The 15,697-nt window shown below is 31.2% G+C and overlaps 1 protein-coding gene across 7 annotated transcripts in view; it reads right to left on the minus strand.

The window, feature by feature from the left end:
- The window catches only part of LOC126866431 (aminopeptidase Ey), a 51,824-nt gene that overhangs the window by 7,569 nt on the left and 28,558 nt on the right, over nucleotides 1-15,697 (minus strand). For all 7 annotated transcript variants that reach the window (XM_050619999.1, XM_050620009.1, XM_050620037.1 and 4 more), the window contains 8 exons: nucleotides 14,985-15,141; nucleotides 14,827-14,908; nucleotides 13,063-13,246; nucleotides 9,597-9,804; nucleotides 8,082-8,359; nucleotides 7,147-7,346; nucleotides 4,402-4,713; nucleotides 2,283-2,364 (listed from right to left, as the gene is read on the minus strand). In XM_050619999.1, the coding sequence (XP_050475956.1) occupies nucleotides 2,283-2,364; nucleotides 4,402-4,713; nucleotides 7,147-7,346; nucleotides 8,082-8,359; nucleotides 9,597-9,804; nucleotides 13,063-13,246; nucleotides 14,827-14,908; nucleotides 14,985-15,141 (1,503 nt within the window). The remainder of the gene's footprint in view (nucleotides 1-2,282; nucleotides 2,365-4,401; nucleotides 4,714-7,146; nucleotides 7,347-8,081; nucleotides 8,360-9,596; nucleotides 9,805-13,062; nucleotides 13,247-14,826; nucleotides 14,909-14,984; nucleotides 15,142-15,697) is intronic.

Raw genomic sequence — 15,697 nt, forward strand, 5'->3', positions numbered from 1 at the left:
AAAGAAGACTAAGAAGAAAACGCCCCACTGATCTTACTGAAGGAATAAAATAGTCAAACTCGAAGATGGGTATCCCGCTGGGGGTAGCCATCCACATGTTATTTAGTAATTAAGTTAGAAAAATTTATCAAATGTCCAGCTAAACAAATAGTAAAGTACAAATTAAAAAATTATTCATTCACCTATTATTTCTACAAATTAATTTCTATTATTTTATCCATTTTAAGTATTGTCGACTGTCACAGGACGGCCCGACTGGAAAATGTATCCTAAACTCAAACCCAATACATTGATGATTATTCATTTTTAATTGAACCATAACTGATATTTTTTACAATCTCACACATGCAGTTATGCACAAAGCTTCATCCCAGATCGCCTCACTCTCGTTTGTCTACATAAACTGAAGTTAGGTGTTAGGTTTCGATCGGATCATTCTACTTCATCACTGGCAACTAATACGAATGTCATGGATGCACAATTGCAAGCAGAACTCACCGTAGTGGCATCGATAGATTTTTGCGAATATTTTAGAAACCATAGTAGATTGACAGTTATATGTAAACGTACCCATTCTACAGTTTCTTCTACAATTAAACTATGATCACCTTGTGTTGGGTTTGAGTAACTTTTTTCAATTCGGCCGCCACGAAGAGAAGGGCAACGCTTGCGTAAAATAATATGTTGATTACGAAAATAATAGCGCATTGAATAAAAAATAATAACGGAGATCTGTACTGAAATAAAATTTTCGGCGACATTTCATAGAATCACGCATATGCAGTTATAAACGAAATTTTGGTAGAAGCTGTTTGTTCTCATTAGTAAAGTATAATATAAAGGTAAAGAGATCGTTAGCTGATGAATGTAGGCAGATTATAAAGCGGCAAACATGCAGGCTAAACTTGTTTTGTGTCGCAGATACACACGGGTAATTATACACAATAGAGGATTGAATGGGCTAGTAACGACAGTTTTTCGCGAATATCTCGGAAACTAGAACTAAGTGGTGGTAACATATATAGTAAAAAGTTAGCCAGAATCATACCCTCGACAACATATTCAAAAATCATCGAAGTCGATAATAAGAGCAAATTTCTAAATTGTTACCATATTTGTTTATTATGTTACTTATACTTCTATCTTTAAAGTAGAAGATATTAAAATTGCATATAGTTGTGTATGATCCTACTTCTAGGTTCCGCTTTAATTATTGGGACAACGACTAATATGCCCTATGATACCTTGATCGAAAGCTTCAATGTCAAAAATTACGATGAATGTGGACGGAAGTATAGTAAACTCATAGTTTTCGAAATATGTACATATCATAAAAAATATATTAGTACTATTACATTGCACTCTCTCTATACATACATATACATGTAGTATCGCGAGCGAGGGGCCTGGAAGTTGGCGGGTGAACCGCGTAGAATGTCGCGAAAGCCGAGGCGTTCGTTTCGATCGTGTAGTTTTGGAAAGAGGAGGCCTACGTGATCTTGACCACGAGCGGTTGCCAAGGGACGAGAAACGAATAAAAAATGATTGCGAGTTGCGTTGCCGAGAGAGTGTTGATTGCGTTTATGAAAGTCGAGTCGTTGATTAATTATTTAGTTGTGCTATTTATTATACGTTTGCTGCGATTAGTTCATGTTGAACAAATATCGTTTTTCTGTCTGATTAACACCTGTATCATCCATTCATTGTAAATATATTCCATCACGATATTACATACATATATAACTGTAAAGTGACGCAATAGTCACTTCGCTGTTTTGTACGCAGTCATATATGTATATGTATGTATAGGCAGAATGTAACGTAGTAGTATGCACTAATATATTTTTCTTAATACATATCTCAAAAATTATGAGTTGGCTACATGTCGAATCACTGCCATTATAATTCTTGTGGCATAAGCTACTCGTTCTCCCAATAATTAAAGTAGTGTCAAAATGATAACAAATAACAATACATACACAACAATTTCACGAGAAGATCTCGATTTAATATATCTGCCAAAAGAAATGAAATAAATGAAGAAAGTTACTCTTTAGAATCATATTAACAAATCATTACGGGCCACTTTTTACGATAATAATTATATTTTCTAGTGAACTGATTTGCAATGAATTTTTATAAACCTGGATCACTAACAAAATTGAAATTCGTTCAGATCTCTGAAATGTCACATTGCAGGCAAAAGCAGGATTTTATCACATTTTTTAAATTTATTTACATTATTCTATTTTTATTATATTGTGTTATATTTTTGGACTTACATCTTTAAGGTCATATTTGGTGTTAATACCGCTGGTTGCTGATTTTACTATATTGTTCATCGTCATTAATGATGTTCCGAAGCTAAAACACAGAATAAAGATTTTATTGCAATTATACTTGTAAACTTACTTAATAAAATGAATTATTTGTAAAGTAACGGTTAACAGATATCAAAAGAAATTGATAAAATATGTGTTTAAAATATATATTGTAATTAAAAATTTCGTATGATTTAGGAAGAAATGAAATGAATGGTCATTATTAATTTTGTTTTATAGGTTGATTCACCGAACTCGAACAATGTAAATTATTTATAAATTACCTGTTACATATAAAAAGATGTATATAATATTAGGCACAATGAAAAAGTTTGAAACAAAATTAAAAGTCTACATATAGGAACTACAAGATATTTAATTAAAGTACAATATATATTTCATAGAGGTTATACAAATATTTAAGCAAGGTAATTTTTCATTATGATAATGTTCAGTGAGACTATCTTTAATACCTATCATAGACTTTATTATACGTTTTACTTATTACACATTTAAGATAGCTATTTAGAATATGTTTAGTACCTAGGCCGGACTATACCCCTACCTCTATTGCAGATAGGATTTTTTCTTGTAGGGTTTTTTTTTAAGCAGGGTATATGTTGTGTATACAGAATCTTTTATTTCAATAGATGACTTAAAGGAACAAATTAAAGAGAATTCTTTAAGTATGAGTGCTGAACAAATGAACATTATAATGGAAAATGTAAAAAAAGAAGCGCAAAATGTTTAGAATCCGATAATAGAGAGATTGAGTATTTGTTGTAACCGTTCAAGAAATGTTACATATTTCGACAAGCATTGAGTTTCTCATGACTTCACTCTGTACTTTCCTGGTTGAAACTGTAGAAAAGCTACAGTTCTTTCCAATTTTGATGATTTTTGAATATGCCGTAGAAATCAATATTTCGGACAACTCTTTTCTGTACATGTAACTTCCGGTCGGCCATAGTTTCCGAGATATTCACAAAAAGCTATCGGCATCATTATAGTGAATTCTGTCGAGAATTGAGCGCCCTAACTGCCAGATTAAGGTAGCTAACCTAAATCCAAACCCAATACATTGATGATATTTATTTTTAATTTGATTATAGCAAATATTTCTTACAGCTTTGCATATGCAGCTATGCACAGAGCTTTATCCAAGCTTGTCTCGTTTATACATAATATGTATAAACAGAAGATAAGAGCTAGGTATCGCTTGGCCGTTATACCCGCCCGCCGCCAGACTTTTGGCAATCAATACTAACGCGCACGCTACCACGGATCCACAATGATAGAACACTGTAATGGTATCGATGGATTATTATGAATATTTCGGAAACTCAACTCTCAGTTACATGTACAGGAAAAAATTGTTCAAAATGTTGAGCTTCTCATACTATTCAACATATTTAAAAATCATCGAAATCAGAAAGGACATAGTTTCTCTATAGTTTCGGCCTTTTTTATTCCGAATGTCACGAGCAATCAATTAATACAAAAGTTTGTAAGTTTAAATTTAAAAAAAGGTGCAATGGCAGTTTGCAATTTTTTATTATGACAGACACCATATTTTACCAAAATTTGAATTTACGTACTTACTTATCGCTATCAATATAACAAACGACTGAAAAAAAGGCTGTACAAGTATTATCATATACATTTTTTCAATATTTACACTTTTCAATTTAAACTTCTTTCTGCAAGATTATTATATTTCTTGCGTGTTTTTAACAATGACGCCTAACTGTTCCGAGTTTCAACACAAAACGAGTTTCAAACACATATATTTCATTTCAAATGATCTTACAAACCATTTTGTGCAAGAAAATTACTGTTTACAATTTTTCACGATTTTGGCTGTCTTGAAGACTAATTCGACGGGTCTTCAACTTTTACCAATATCGTTATAATAGTATAATGTTTCATTGCTAATGAAATTCAAAATGATTTATATAACATATATAATATGTACATGCGATTTATATAGGTAATATGTGATAAATGTTCAAATATTTTCATGTACTACTGTAGATAACAGTGACTTAAATGATGGAATAAGATATAATAAAAGACTTACTATTCTCGAAGACGAGCCCATTTATTTCTGAGGAAATTAAATGCTAGTGGCTGTCCAATAGGGTTGCTAGCAATAGAATTTAGAACATGTCCTGCATCTTGCTTCCTGATACCCGAATTTTCCGTAACCATCCAGTCCAAATAACGACTTAAAAGCCAAGTTTCTCTCGTACAACCAAGAGAATGCAAAAGTAAATCCTTCTCAGAACCGACATTAGTTTCTAAGTACCTTTGCCAAGCAAAGTCCCATTCAATTTGTCCTCCGAATCGAATAGCCGTACAGTAGACGACCAATTTCAGATTTGGCGAGATCCTAACAATATTTAAAAGTTTTATTAAGAGATATTACTTCTCTAATATTATCAAATTTTGCAATATGTATTATCATATTGGATCGGGCAAATAGATAATTTTTCTTTGAAATGTCATTTCAGATGGAGTTATCTTTTAAATAAAGTAATATAATGTATTATTTCTATTTTTAAAAGAAATTAATTCCTAGTTAAAATATAACTTTAGGAAAAATACATTCTTTTGTGTAAATAACTTTATAATAAAGGACCACACACTTTTAATTTTGAATATCAAAAAATACGATACATAAGATTTCACAATCTTGATTAAACTTTAGAGTAACTTAAAAATAGTAACATAAAGAAATAGAAATATAAATAAAAAGAACTTTAAATATGTTGAGTGTCCTGGAAAATGTAATACTATTGAGCAGTATAATAGTCTTCAGGAAAAGGTAGGTTGAAAATATAGAAAAAATGTTTTAAATATATGACTGATATATTTATTATATATGACCAATATATTTTTTAAAATATATAGAGGGTTATCCATTTAACTCGTAACCCGCGCGAGACCGTGGAAAGTGGCAACATTGATCAATGTTAACAATTGTCAATCGTTGAATTTGTAGAAAGTGATCGTTAATAAATTTTAAATTATAGCATAGAAGAAGATGTACATACTAAATCAATTATAGACAAAGTACGGATAAAAAGAAGACAGATGTACTGGCTAACTAATCGAAATTCTAAACTCAGCATAGACAATAAACTAAAAATCTACAAAACGATAATAAGACCAATTTGGACGTACGGAATACCGCTATGAGGGACAGCAGCAATGAGCCACATAAATAAACTAGAGTCGCTACAGTCGAAGATACTGAGAACAATAGTCAACGCCCCATGGTATGTCAGAGACGAGAATATACACAAAGACTTAAAAATACCAACGGTCAAAGAAGAAATCGGCAGGTACGCAGAAAAATACAAGGAAAGAACGGCAAAACATCAAAACCTGCTGGCTGCTAAAATGAGCAAAACCTACATAAAAAGAAGACCAAGAAGAAAACACCCCACTGACCTCACTAAAGGAATAAAATAATCAAACTCGAAGATGGTATCCTGCTGGAGGTAGTCATCCACATATTATTTAGCAATTAAGTTAGAAAAATTTACAGAATTTCCAGGTGGACAAATTGTAAAGTACAAATTAAATAATAAAAAAAAGAATATGTAAAAAATGGAAAATGTTGGTGGAAGCAGAGAAAGCGCCATGATGTTTGTACGAATGCGAATAGTAATATTGTATATACATACTTTACTTTTCAAATTACTTTTCAAATAATCATCTTGTGTGGCAGGAGGTGGTGACCACGGTGCCTAATCGTTCTGTATTCTTGGCAATTCTTGTTTATAACCTGTATAACTCCAGATAATTCTAGTTCTAATTCTAGCAACAACTCATAGATAGCAGATGTCGATCATACGATTGCACTAGTAAATACATGCGGGTTCCGAGTTAAGTGGGTATATTAAGTGGTATACTTTCAGCTCATATCAATAATAAACTAAGATGATAAATAGTAAAGTAAAAGTAAACATGGACATACATCACCTGATCATTATTTTAGAATAGTATTATACTGAATATACTAAATAGTATTAGGTTGTCCCAAAAGTTTATTTCATTTAATAAGGAAATACTAGATGCACAACATTTTTTGTTTTATATTATTCTATTGAATTATGTATGCTCGATTTTGTTCTATTATTATAAAATTTCTTCTATTATTACAAAATGAATCATACATAATTCAATAAAATAATATAAAACAAAAAATGTGGTGCATCTACTATGTGCATATAAAACGAAATAAATTTTTGGGACAATCTAATATTATTCAGTATATTAATTCCAAAATAATAATCTGATGATGTATGTCCACATTTATTGCAGTAATAGAGCAAAATGGATCATACATAATTTAATAAAATAACATAAAACAAACAGTGTTCTGCATCTATTATTTCCTTACAACACGAAAGGAACTTTTGGGACAATCTAATATATAATAATTGTACTGATAATTGATTTCCGACTTTCTCGAAAACAGTGACTTACATATGTATTTAGAAAAGTTTTATTTTCCAAATTACATATGTTACTAGTACTGCGTTTGTCAAGGCATCCTTTATACCGAATGATGAAGTTATTGTTTATGAAATAATCAGAATATATTAAACACAATTAATATTATGTATAATATTCACGATGCCGTATGCATTCAAATATCAATTGTAAAAAGGAAATTATTTTCAAACAAAGTTAGAATGTTAATGAATTACAAATATTTTTTATTATTTGTTTTATAAAGGTATAGAGAATTTGTTACAGTACTAGTTTTCATAATTTGACAAATTGCTTAATACATAATATAAGAGGTACTTACGGATTATTTTTATCCGGGCTAGGCGTATTACGCCAATTATAGAACTGTCTGACTGCATTTTGCACACAATCATCATGGCCGAAGTTACATGCCCATGTTAGCACTTCGATCCGGGTGAGAACTGTCAACTGAGGATCCCGAGAACTATCCTTAAAACCAACTTGTTTGTACACGTTGTCGAGTAGCTTCAAAATGTATACCTAAAACATTATTTAATGTAACATAAAGAAATATATGTATTTGTTCTAGCACAAATAGAACATTCCATTTATTATCCAAAAATTTAGTCACACAACATTCAGTGTACTAGTTTCTGTATGTTATAGGTATAAATAAACAACTCTTACATCCATTTGAAATAATGAAAATTTATCCTTTTGGATTATGAATTATATATAAGGAAAAGATTGTGTAGAAATTTTATTTAACTGTCTCCGATCTTATTATAAATGAGTTAATGTATGTTAAAACATAATCATAAATATGGTCCTACTGGGATTAAAAATTCTATCCTTTTTCTAATATCTTTTCATATTCTTGTGTTCAGACTTTCATTCTATCTTAGACATTTTCCCGAGGCACATTTAGTTATATCTGTCTAAAACTTTCTGTAATCGTGCATTTTTCGTGCAATTTATTTTCAAATAATCGGTCATCCCATGTGTTTGTAACATTTAAAATTCAGTCATAGTAAGATACACATCAAATTCCCGTTCATAAAATTATAAAAATTAATTTATTATAATATTTGAAATAGGATATATGACAAAATAATAATCAAATCTTTAAATAGCATCGTATATCATTTTCTAACTTACGTAAATTATGTTTGTGTTCAAATATGGAGGATTCTGCTATGAATAGCCAAAAAAACATGGCATATAGTGTTGTTTTGGGAAACTGGTATAGAAAAGTTAATAAATTTTTGTATTTACCCGAAATTTGTCGTAACTCGGCGTTTTGACTAGCATGCTATCCAAATATTCCATGGCAGTGAAAGCAGACTTCCAAGGTAAGTACTCAGTTTCGTGAGCTAAATACGATGTGACATCCAAAGCAATGGCGTAATCTAGCCTTCCGGCTCTGGCCAAATTAAGCGCATCATCTATTAACTGAGCACGATTGATCGTTGAAATATTTCTAAAGGAATCCTTGTTCAGTTGTTTGATTATCAATTGCCAATTTTTCCTGTCGTAATTCACTCTGTAGTATCCTAAATAGAGAAAAATTTCGAAACAAAGGATTAATCAATGTATGTGCTCAATAATTCATATAATATATTAGATATGTGTAATGTATTAAATATATTATATATATTATATATATTTATGAATTGCATGTACATAAATTAATTATATATTAAATATATTAAATTTAGACCAGTATAATATACATATAAAAAACGAACTTGATGTGAATCTTTATTGTGAGAGACAATGAATTTCGAGTGTCAAAGATGAGTGGAAGGGTTGTGCGCATGTCTGTGTGTGTGTACTTAAGATTAGGCTATCAGAAGAATATGTGATAACCCATGTTTTGGGATAGGTGTAATAGAATATCTCTCTCAATCGAAATAATTGTCTCTCAAAAAACAAATTGATCGACTCTACCTTTCTTCAATTTTATTGCATAGATACTATGCGGAGTTGGAAAATGAGCAATAAGACAGCACTGGGTGAAGGGAGGTACTGCTCTTTATCGTTCAATCTCACGCGTCGCTATATTGTTTCATTTCGTATACGAATAACCAATCACAGTCGTATTGCATATGCTAGTATTCTTTCTAGCTCCGCACAATACATGGTTATAATTAAGCAAATGATTTATTTCTTCATGCTTATTTATTGCAAAACAATTGTATAAGTAATTGAAAATTCTAATATGAATTTTAAAAAATTCTGTTTTTGAAGATTTATTATTTTTTTCTGCTTTTTAATTTATGAAGTTGATCAATATCATATTGCATTGAAAATGTATGTTGTATAACAAAATTAGGTATTGAATAGTAGCGATAAAAGAACACATGAGAGTTTTTCGTTATTTCGCGTCGTGCTATTAAATATATAATCTTCAGGTTTCAAAATTATTTTTAGTATATTTAATTCTAATTTTATTAGATCGTGAGGTATTACGTCATTTTTGGGCGTGTTTTTATCAAATAATATATGTATTATTCTATATACTATGCCATTAGAATTTACATATTGTTAATGTAAGAGAAAATAATTCATACTTGATAATGTTGCAAACAGAATCCTAAGAATTTCCATCTCTATTTGAAACAAAAGATGTAAGAACCAAGAAAGCATAAATCGATATTTAATTTTATGTTAGGAGAGAGAGAGAGAGAGAGAGCGATAGAGAGAGAGAGAGAGAGAGAAAGGTAATATACATTTTTATATACGTAGACTGATATTTGTTTCAAAATTATTTCAGAACATGTTCCTTACCAGTTTCTTGAATATTCAAGATCACCCACTCCGAGAAATTCCAGTTCAAATTCGATAGCGTAATCGATTTTTCTGCTTTCATCCATTGAGAAGGTTGAGTTGTATTGAAATTTAATTGACTTTCAGTCGTATATGTGATTGGTATCCACCATAGTGGTTCAACACTAGATGTGGTCACCATAGTACCATTACGAAGCATAAAACGGTCCTAAAATGAAAGAAGCGAACGAAAACATAACAAACGTTATTCGTGAACGATACATCGCGTCGATTCATTGTAATATTGTATTGAAAGCCACGGATGAAAAATATTATATGATAATTTACATTACCTGTCTTTTATAAAATTTTTAAATTCGCAGTCTTTGGTATAACTGGTTGCGTTATTAATATTCTGCGATAGTTCGAGTGAGAAATGAAGTGTGACAACCGATTTACTAGTGCTTTCTAATGAGTGAGAGTGCGATAGTGATTACGTTGGTTAAACCAATAAAAGGGCAGAACAACTGCCTTCAAAATCCTTCAACAATGACTTTCCAATTTAACAAATCGTACTTCATATTCTGCAGTTATCTCCGATATATTTCCCCAAACCCCAATCTAACCCCAATCATAGAAGAAAATGGATAAACGATTAAAGACTACGAACAAAAACCACAAAGTTGTAACTCTACCATTATATGCATATTCCTATCCAACAGAAATATTACGGGCGGATTAACGGAGAACCACAAGGACATTCACATATGATACAGAGGCATGCCCTTCAATTAAGATCCTTGATATTAAAATGAAAACAAATAATAATATCAAATGTACCACACAATGTAATTGTGGAATCATTAGGTAAAATTGGTAAAAAAAAAATTAGGTAAAAGGTACTCAAGTACAATAAAAAAATATAAATTAAAAAAGTTTTTTAACAAGGTTTTATTCATAAAGGCACTAAAAATTTGAAAATAATCTCTATTTTTGTGACTTTTATGAGGCACATAAATCATCTGAAAAAAATGAGTGCCCTACATATATTACGTATATGTCATATATGGCAAACAGAGATTATATTTAACATTTTAATGCGTTCACGAATAAAATTTCCATGTGAAATTTTTAAAATTTATGTTTTTACTTTTTACTTTTTAGTAAATTCCCAGATAAAACAATTTTTAAATTATACTAATTGATTTCATTATTATTGTTCAAAGCACGGGAAAATCCTTGTAACGAATGAACAAAAAACCTCGTAACGAACAAATAAGTATTATTAATTTGACCTAGTTTCCTAGGGTTTCTGATAGAATATTGTGTTATCATATGTTACATCGCGTGAGATGGTCCGTGCCACGTCCTTCATTGTCTGACCGTCAAAGGCCCATACACGGTTATACAGACCCTCAATAAACCTAAGGAATTACCATAAACAAAATCTTTTTAACTGAATCTTTAATCCTGCAAGTATTTTCGGTTTATGGCTGGTCTTTAGAACAGTCCTTAGGTTCATCATTCGCTCTTAAAAATCACGGAGTAAGCGGATATTTACCTAACGGGAAAAGCCGGTTTTTCATGATCAATGTCACCCATGAGCCACGTTGGAAGGAAACTTCCTCCTCCTATCTTTATTCATTAACGTTGGCTATAACCAATGGGCATCGCGGATCGTTACTCTCACTTTCCTAACGAAAAGTGTGAACAACGAATCCGCGTACTTAGTTCAAAACGCACACCCACACCGAGCTTTCCTCAGTGATAATACGAGAACGAACTTCATTTGATCTCTAGACTTGTTCTCTGGAAGTCGAAGACAGTCAATCGACAGAGGTCATATCATCACAGTCGCCAATACGAAAAGAGTCTCAGGTCGTACTCATTCGTAGTTTGGCAGTCAACATACGCACCACTGTATTAAATATTGAAGTTATTAGATTGTTGAAAATATATATATTATAACCTGTTAATATCAGCGTTATACCCATTTGACCACACCTATTATCTTAATCGAAATATCTGGGCGCAAGGTTTGAAGAAAATTGATTAAGTAAAAGTGTGTCAAAAATCGCTCGCAAGATTTAACAACTTCAAACAAACATAACAAATTGTATAAAATCTTATAGTAATAATAAGCTTCCTTCTTGTTGGCCTGGTTGATATTGGTTTGTCGTAACACGTATTAAGTTTTAGACATCAGTTATATATCAACCTTAAGGAGAAAGTTACTAAGCCCAAAATGCGCTTTGAATATCATACACCTTCTTCAAAAGATACAGAGAACTGCACAACAATAAACCTAAATTACCAACCCCATCCTATACTAGACTTAATAAAATTCTATAATTACCCATAATCGAAACGTTTTCTACCATTGGACGAAAACAAACAAAAATAGCCCCCTGGATTATTAAGATTACACTGACAAAGACCAACCTTATTGATCTCCCGAAAAATCAAACAGGCAGAACAGAATACAATATCACATTCCTATAATTAAATGCTAATCGAATAATAAATCGATCCATCGAGATCAAAATCAGGAGTAGGATATACCGTTATCACAGGCGATAAAATAATAAAACAAAACCTCCCGAAATTGACATCGATCTTCGTCGTCGAAACATAAATTGCCATATGTTGCCATATTGAAAGCTCGGAAATTTGTACTCATCAATAACCTACAAAACTTTGCCATTTAACCGGAGTCCATAAGTGTGATCAAAGTCTTCGACAACAAAAAAGCCGATGATGCAGCTAAAAATGTTATAACCCTCTCACAGACTGAACCAACGATCCTAATTCCACGTCAAGATCAAATAAACAATATAAAAATAAGCATAAAAGAAGGATGGTACAAAATCAAAGGAACAAGAGTTCACAATGTAATTCAGCATTTTGGTCAACAAGTACCATGTAAGAGTGAGAACAGAAAAGAAAGAACTGTAATTTCCTGGATGAGGACTGGATATACTAAATTAACGCATGAATGCCTAGTCACAAGATCAGCGCCTGCTCGGTACAATATACGCCAAAACCAAACATTATATGAGCGCAGAGGAATAGAACCACGGCATAAAGATAAACTTACAACATAGTACCAGATACAGTTCTAACACTATAACATTACATAAAGAATACAGTAAACTACCTTAAAGAAACAAATATATACTTCAAAATATTACCCATCCAGGTGCAACATCGTGGCTAATGATCTTGTAATCTATGTGACATAAAGTGTAGAAAATGAAGAGGAAGAATTTTCTCATTTAACATATTGTCATCAATTTTCCACTAAACTATCTCCTCATTTAATTTTGGAATTATGTATATGTTTTGTTACTCAACCGAATACTTAAAGAAATATCAAAAATATTAGCTATGACTACTGAACATTAGACTAATACTAATTAAGTTAAAATCAAGAAATTGGGCTTCTTTCTTTCCTGTGTGGTTTCCAATCTTTTTATTTGTAACAAACCTGCGTTAATGTCGCTGAACCAGTGTTATAATCTCGAATAACTGTCACCACTGGAAAACCAGTCTGGAGAGTCCAGGTATCCATAATTTGCTTTATCGTTATCGTTGGATCGAGAACGTTGTCTTTGTGCGCCTGTTTTGTCAAAGCATCCCATAAATCATTTTGCTCGGCACTTCGGTACGCTCTGTTACAAAAGTATGAACCATGATTTTAGTTTAATATATTAATCCTTCGCTCCACAACAATATTTTACAAGTATAAAGTATATCTAACATTTAATTAGACATTATTATCATTAACTGTTACGTTATGTATTCTGTTTCAGATTTAAATAGCGAGACCAAGACATTTTAAATATACAGCAAACACGCATACACACATACACGCACATTACACTCATCCCATATACCTCAAAATTATGACCGATATTACAATCAGTTTTAAGGAAGACGCGACTGCAGTAGCGCATTGTGTATAAGACACGAAATCTCAGTTTCGAAGTGAATTGTTTAACCCTTTCGCTTCGACAATCCAGTTCGCCGAAGTACTGTCACTGAACGAAAACGCGCGCCAGAAATACGCACAGTGTGCCTGTTTGCTGTATATATGTTTCTCTAAGTCTTTAATAACAATAATTCTTGCAAGAACCATATATGAAATATCGTTTCACTGTCAATGGATGTAATAAATTTTTTAGCATGAAACAGTAAACGATCGTTTGGATGTTTGAAATATATTACGTGAAACGTTCTGATGTCGTTTCAACAATGAGTAACTTTAAGAAGTGATTAATCCAATATGTCAATAAAATCAACAGAAGATGTTCTGCCGATAGCGGAAAAGTATATTATTGACTACAGATAGCACTTATATATGCATCATTTGGATGCCGGATATATGGGGTGCCAGACCCAGGAGTCATCACGTGGTCGCAGCCTATATGCGACGCTCGTACCCATAGGTCATCTCGTGGATGCCGCCTATAAGCGGCGCTCGAAGCGAAAGGGTTAAACACTTTGTTTTGTTTTGTTTTCTCATTATCCATTTGTCAGATCATTTTATCGCTGGGTTAATTAACTATTTCTGTCTTATTCACTCTCAGACGCCCATAGAACCTATTCTTCACTTCAAATTCAATAAATTGAAATCGTTTTTGATATATCTATTATTTCTTAACTTTAAGATATATAATATGGAGTAAAAGTAATTTAAGATATTTAAAAAGGCATTAATAATATATAATTGATTATATATATATAAGATATGCCATATAACGTGCACCCGTGTTCAGGCACTTCCAATAATCTGTCAAAAAAACTATTGGAAACAAAAATTATACAGCTTTAAGTCGACAACACATTGCAATGGACAAATTTCCAAAACATATTTTCTCGACAAAAAGCCAAGGATACTTTTACTGTTTTAGATAATACTATGTATTTCTGACTTCAAAGTGAAATAGCTGATGTCAGAACAAATTCAACAATCTTCTATACTATGATCTTGACATGACCTTGAATTCAGAAATATTGAGGAAATCAAGAAAAACATTATCGAAAACATTATAAGCTAATACAAGATCTAGATTGAAGACACATAAAATAAATCTTAATCAAAAAGGAAGTGGTTATACTAAATACCTTCTAATCTAAAGTACGTTAACTAACCTTTTGTACAAAAGTCATTGCCTTTTCTAATGCATCCTAATTTGGTCCGAAATCTGAATAATGAACGTGAAAATTAAATTATTATCCTTATACTTACTTTCCATTCAAATAATTCGTTAGACCTTGCTTGAATACTTTGTTAGTAAGAAAATGATCCATCATTCTTATTATAGAAGCACCTGTTCAAATATTAATATGATTATATTACCATATTGTATCATATTATATTACAAACAACACGTCTTTTATTTATACCTTTTTCGTAAGAAATTCTGTCGAAAATTTCACTAATCTCATCGGGATGTTCGACTTCGATCGATATCTGATGTGAAGATTCTAACGCGTCTAAAGCAAAAACATTTTGCAGATCATGTACAACGAATTGTTCCAAAACCTTCCAAGTTGGTTCCACCTAGAAGATTAAACCGATAAAATCTATGAAGAATCCTAATTATTTAATCCAAAAGGAAATAAGAAGAAAGTTGAAAATACGTATACTTCATATAGTACAATCTATTACCATCTATCAAATGGAAATATTTTACTTTTATCAAAATAGAGAAACTTCATATTATTTTAAATCCATTGTTATTACCTAAAAAGTATTTAATTTAAAAATTATTAATATAAAAAATATTAATTAATTTGAAATTATTTTCATAATGACTATTACGTGACCTTTTCTTGTTTTCTATATAGTAAGAGTTTTTCAAGAATCTTAACAAATAATTTTTCAATAAATGTATTTCATACTATTATTATACGCAATAATTTATTTATGTTTCTGATTTCCTTTTAGAAATAGTTCTATATGTGTTTTATATTTAATGTGGTACTTTATCTATTGAAATATTTTAAACAAAATTGTAAATTCAGAAAATCTGCAAACAAGCAGCACCCCGGAAAGAATATCTAAGAATAAAGATTTATACCTAGAAAACATTATATGAAAATATTTCCTAAAATTA

This window comes from Bombus huntii, chromosome 1, assembly GCF_024542735.1.
Source record: "Bombus huntii isolate Logan2020A chromosome 1, iyBomHunt1.1, whole genome shotgun sequence".
Lineage (NCBI taxonomy): Eukaryota > Metazoa > Arthropoda > Insecta > Hymenoptera > Apidae > Bombus > Bombus huntii.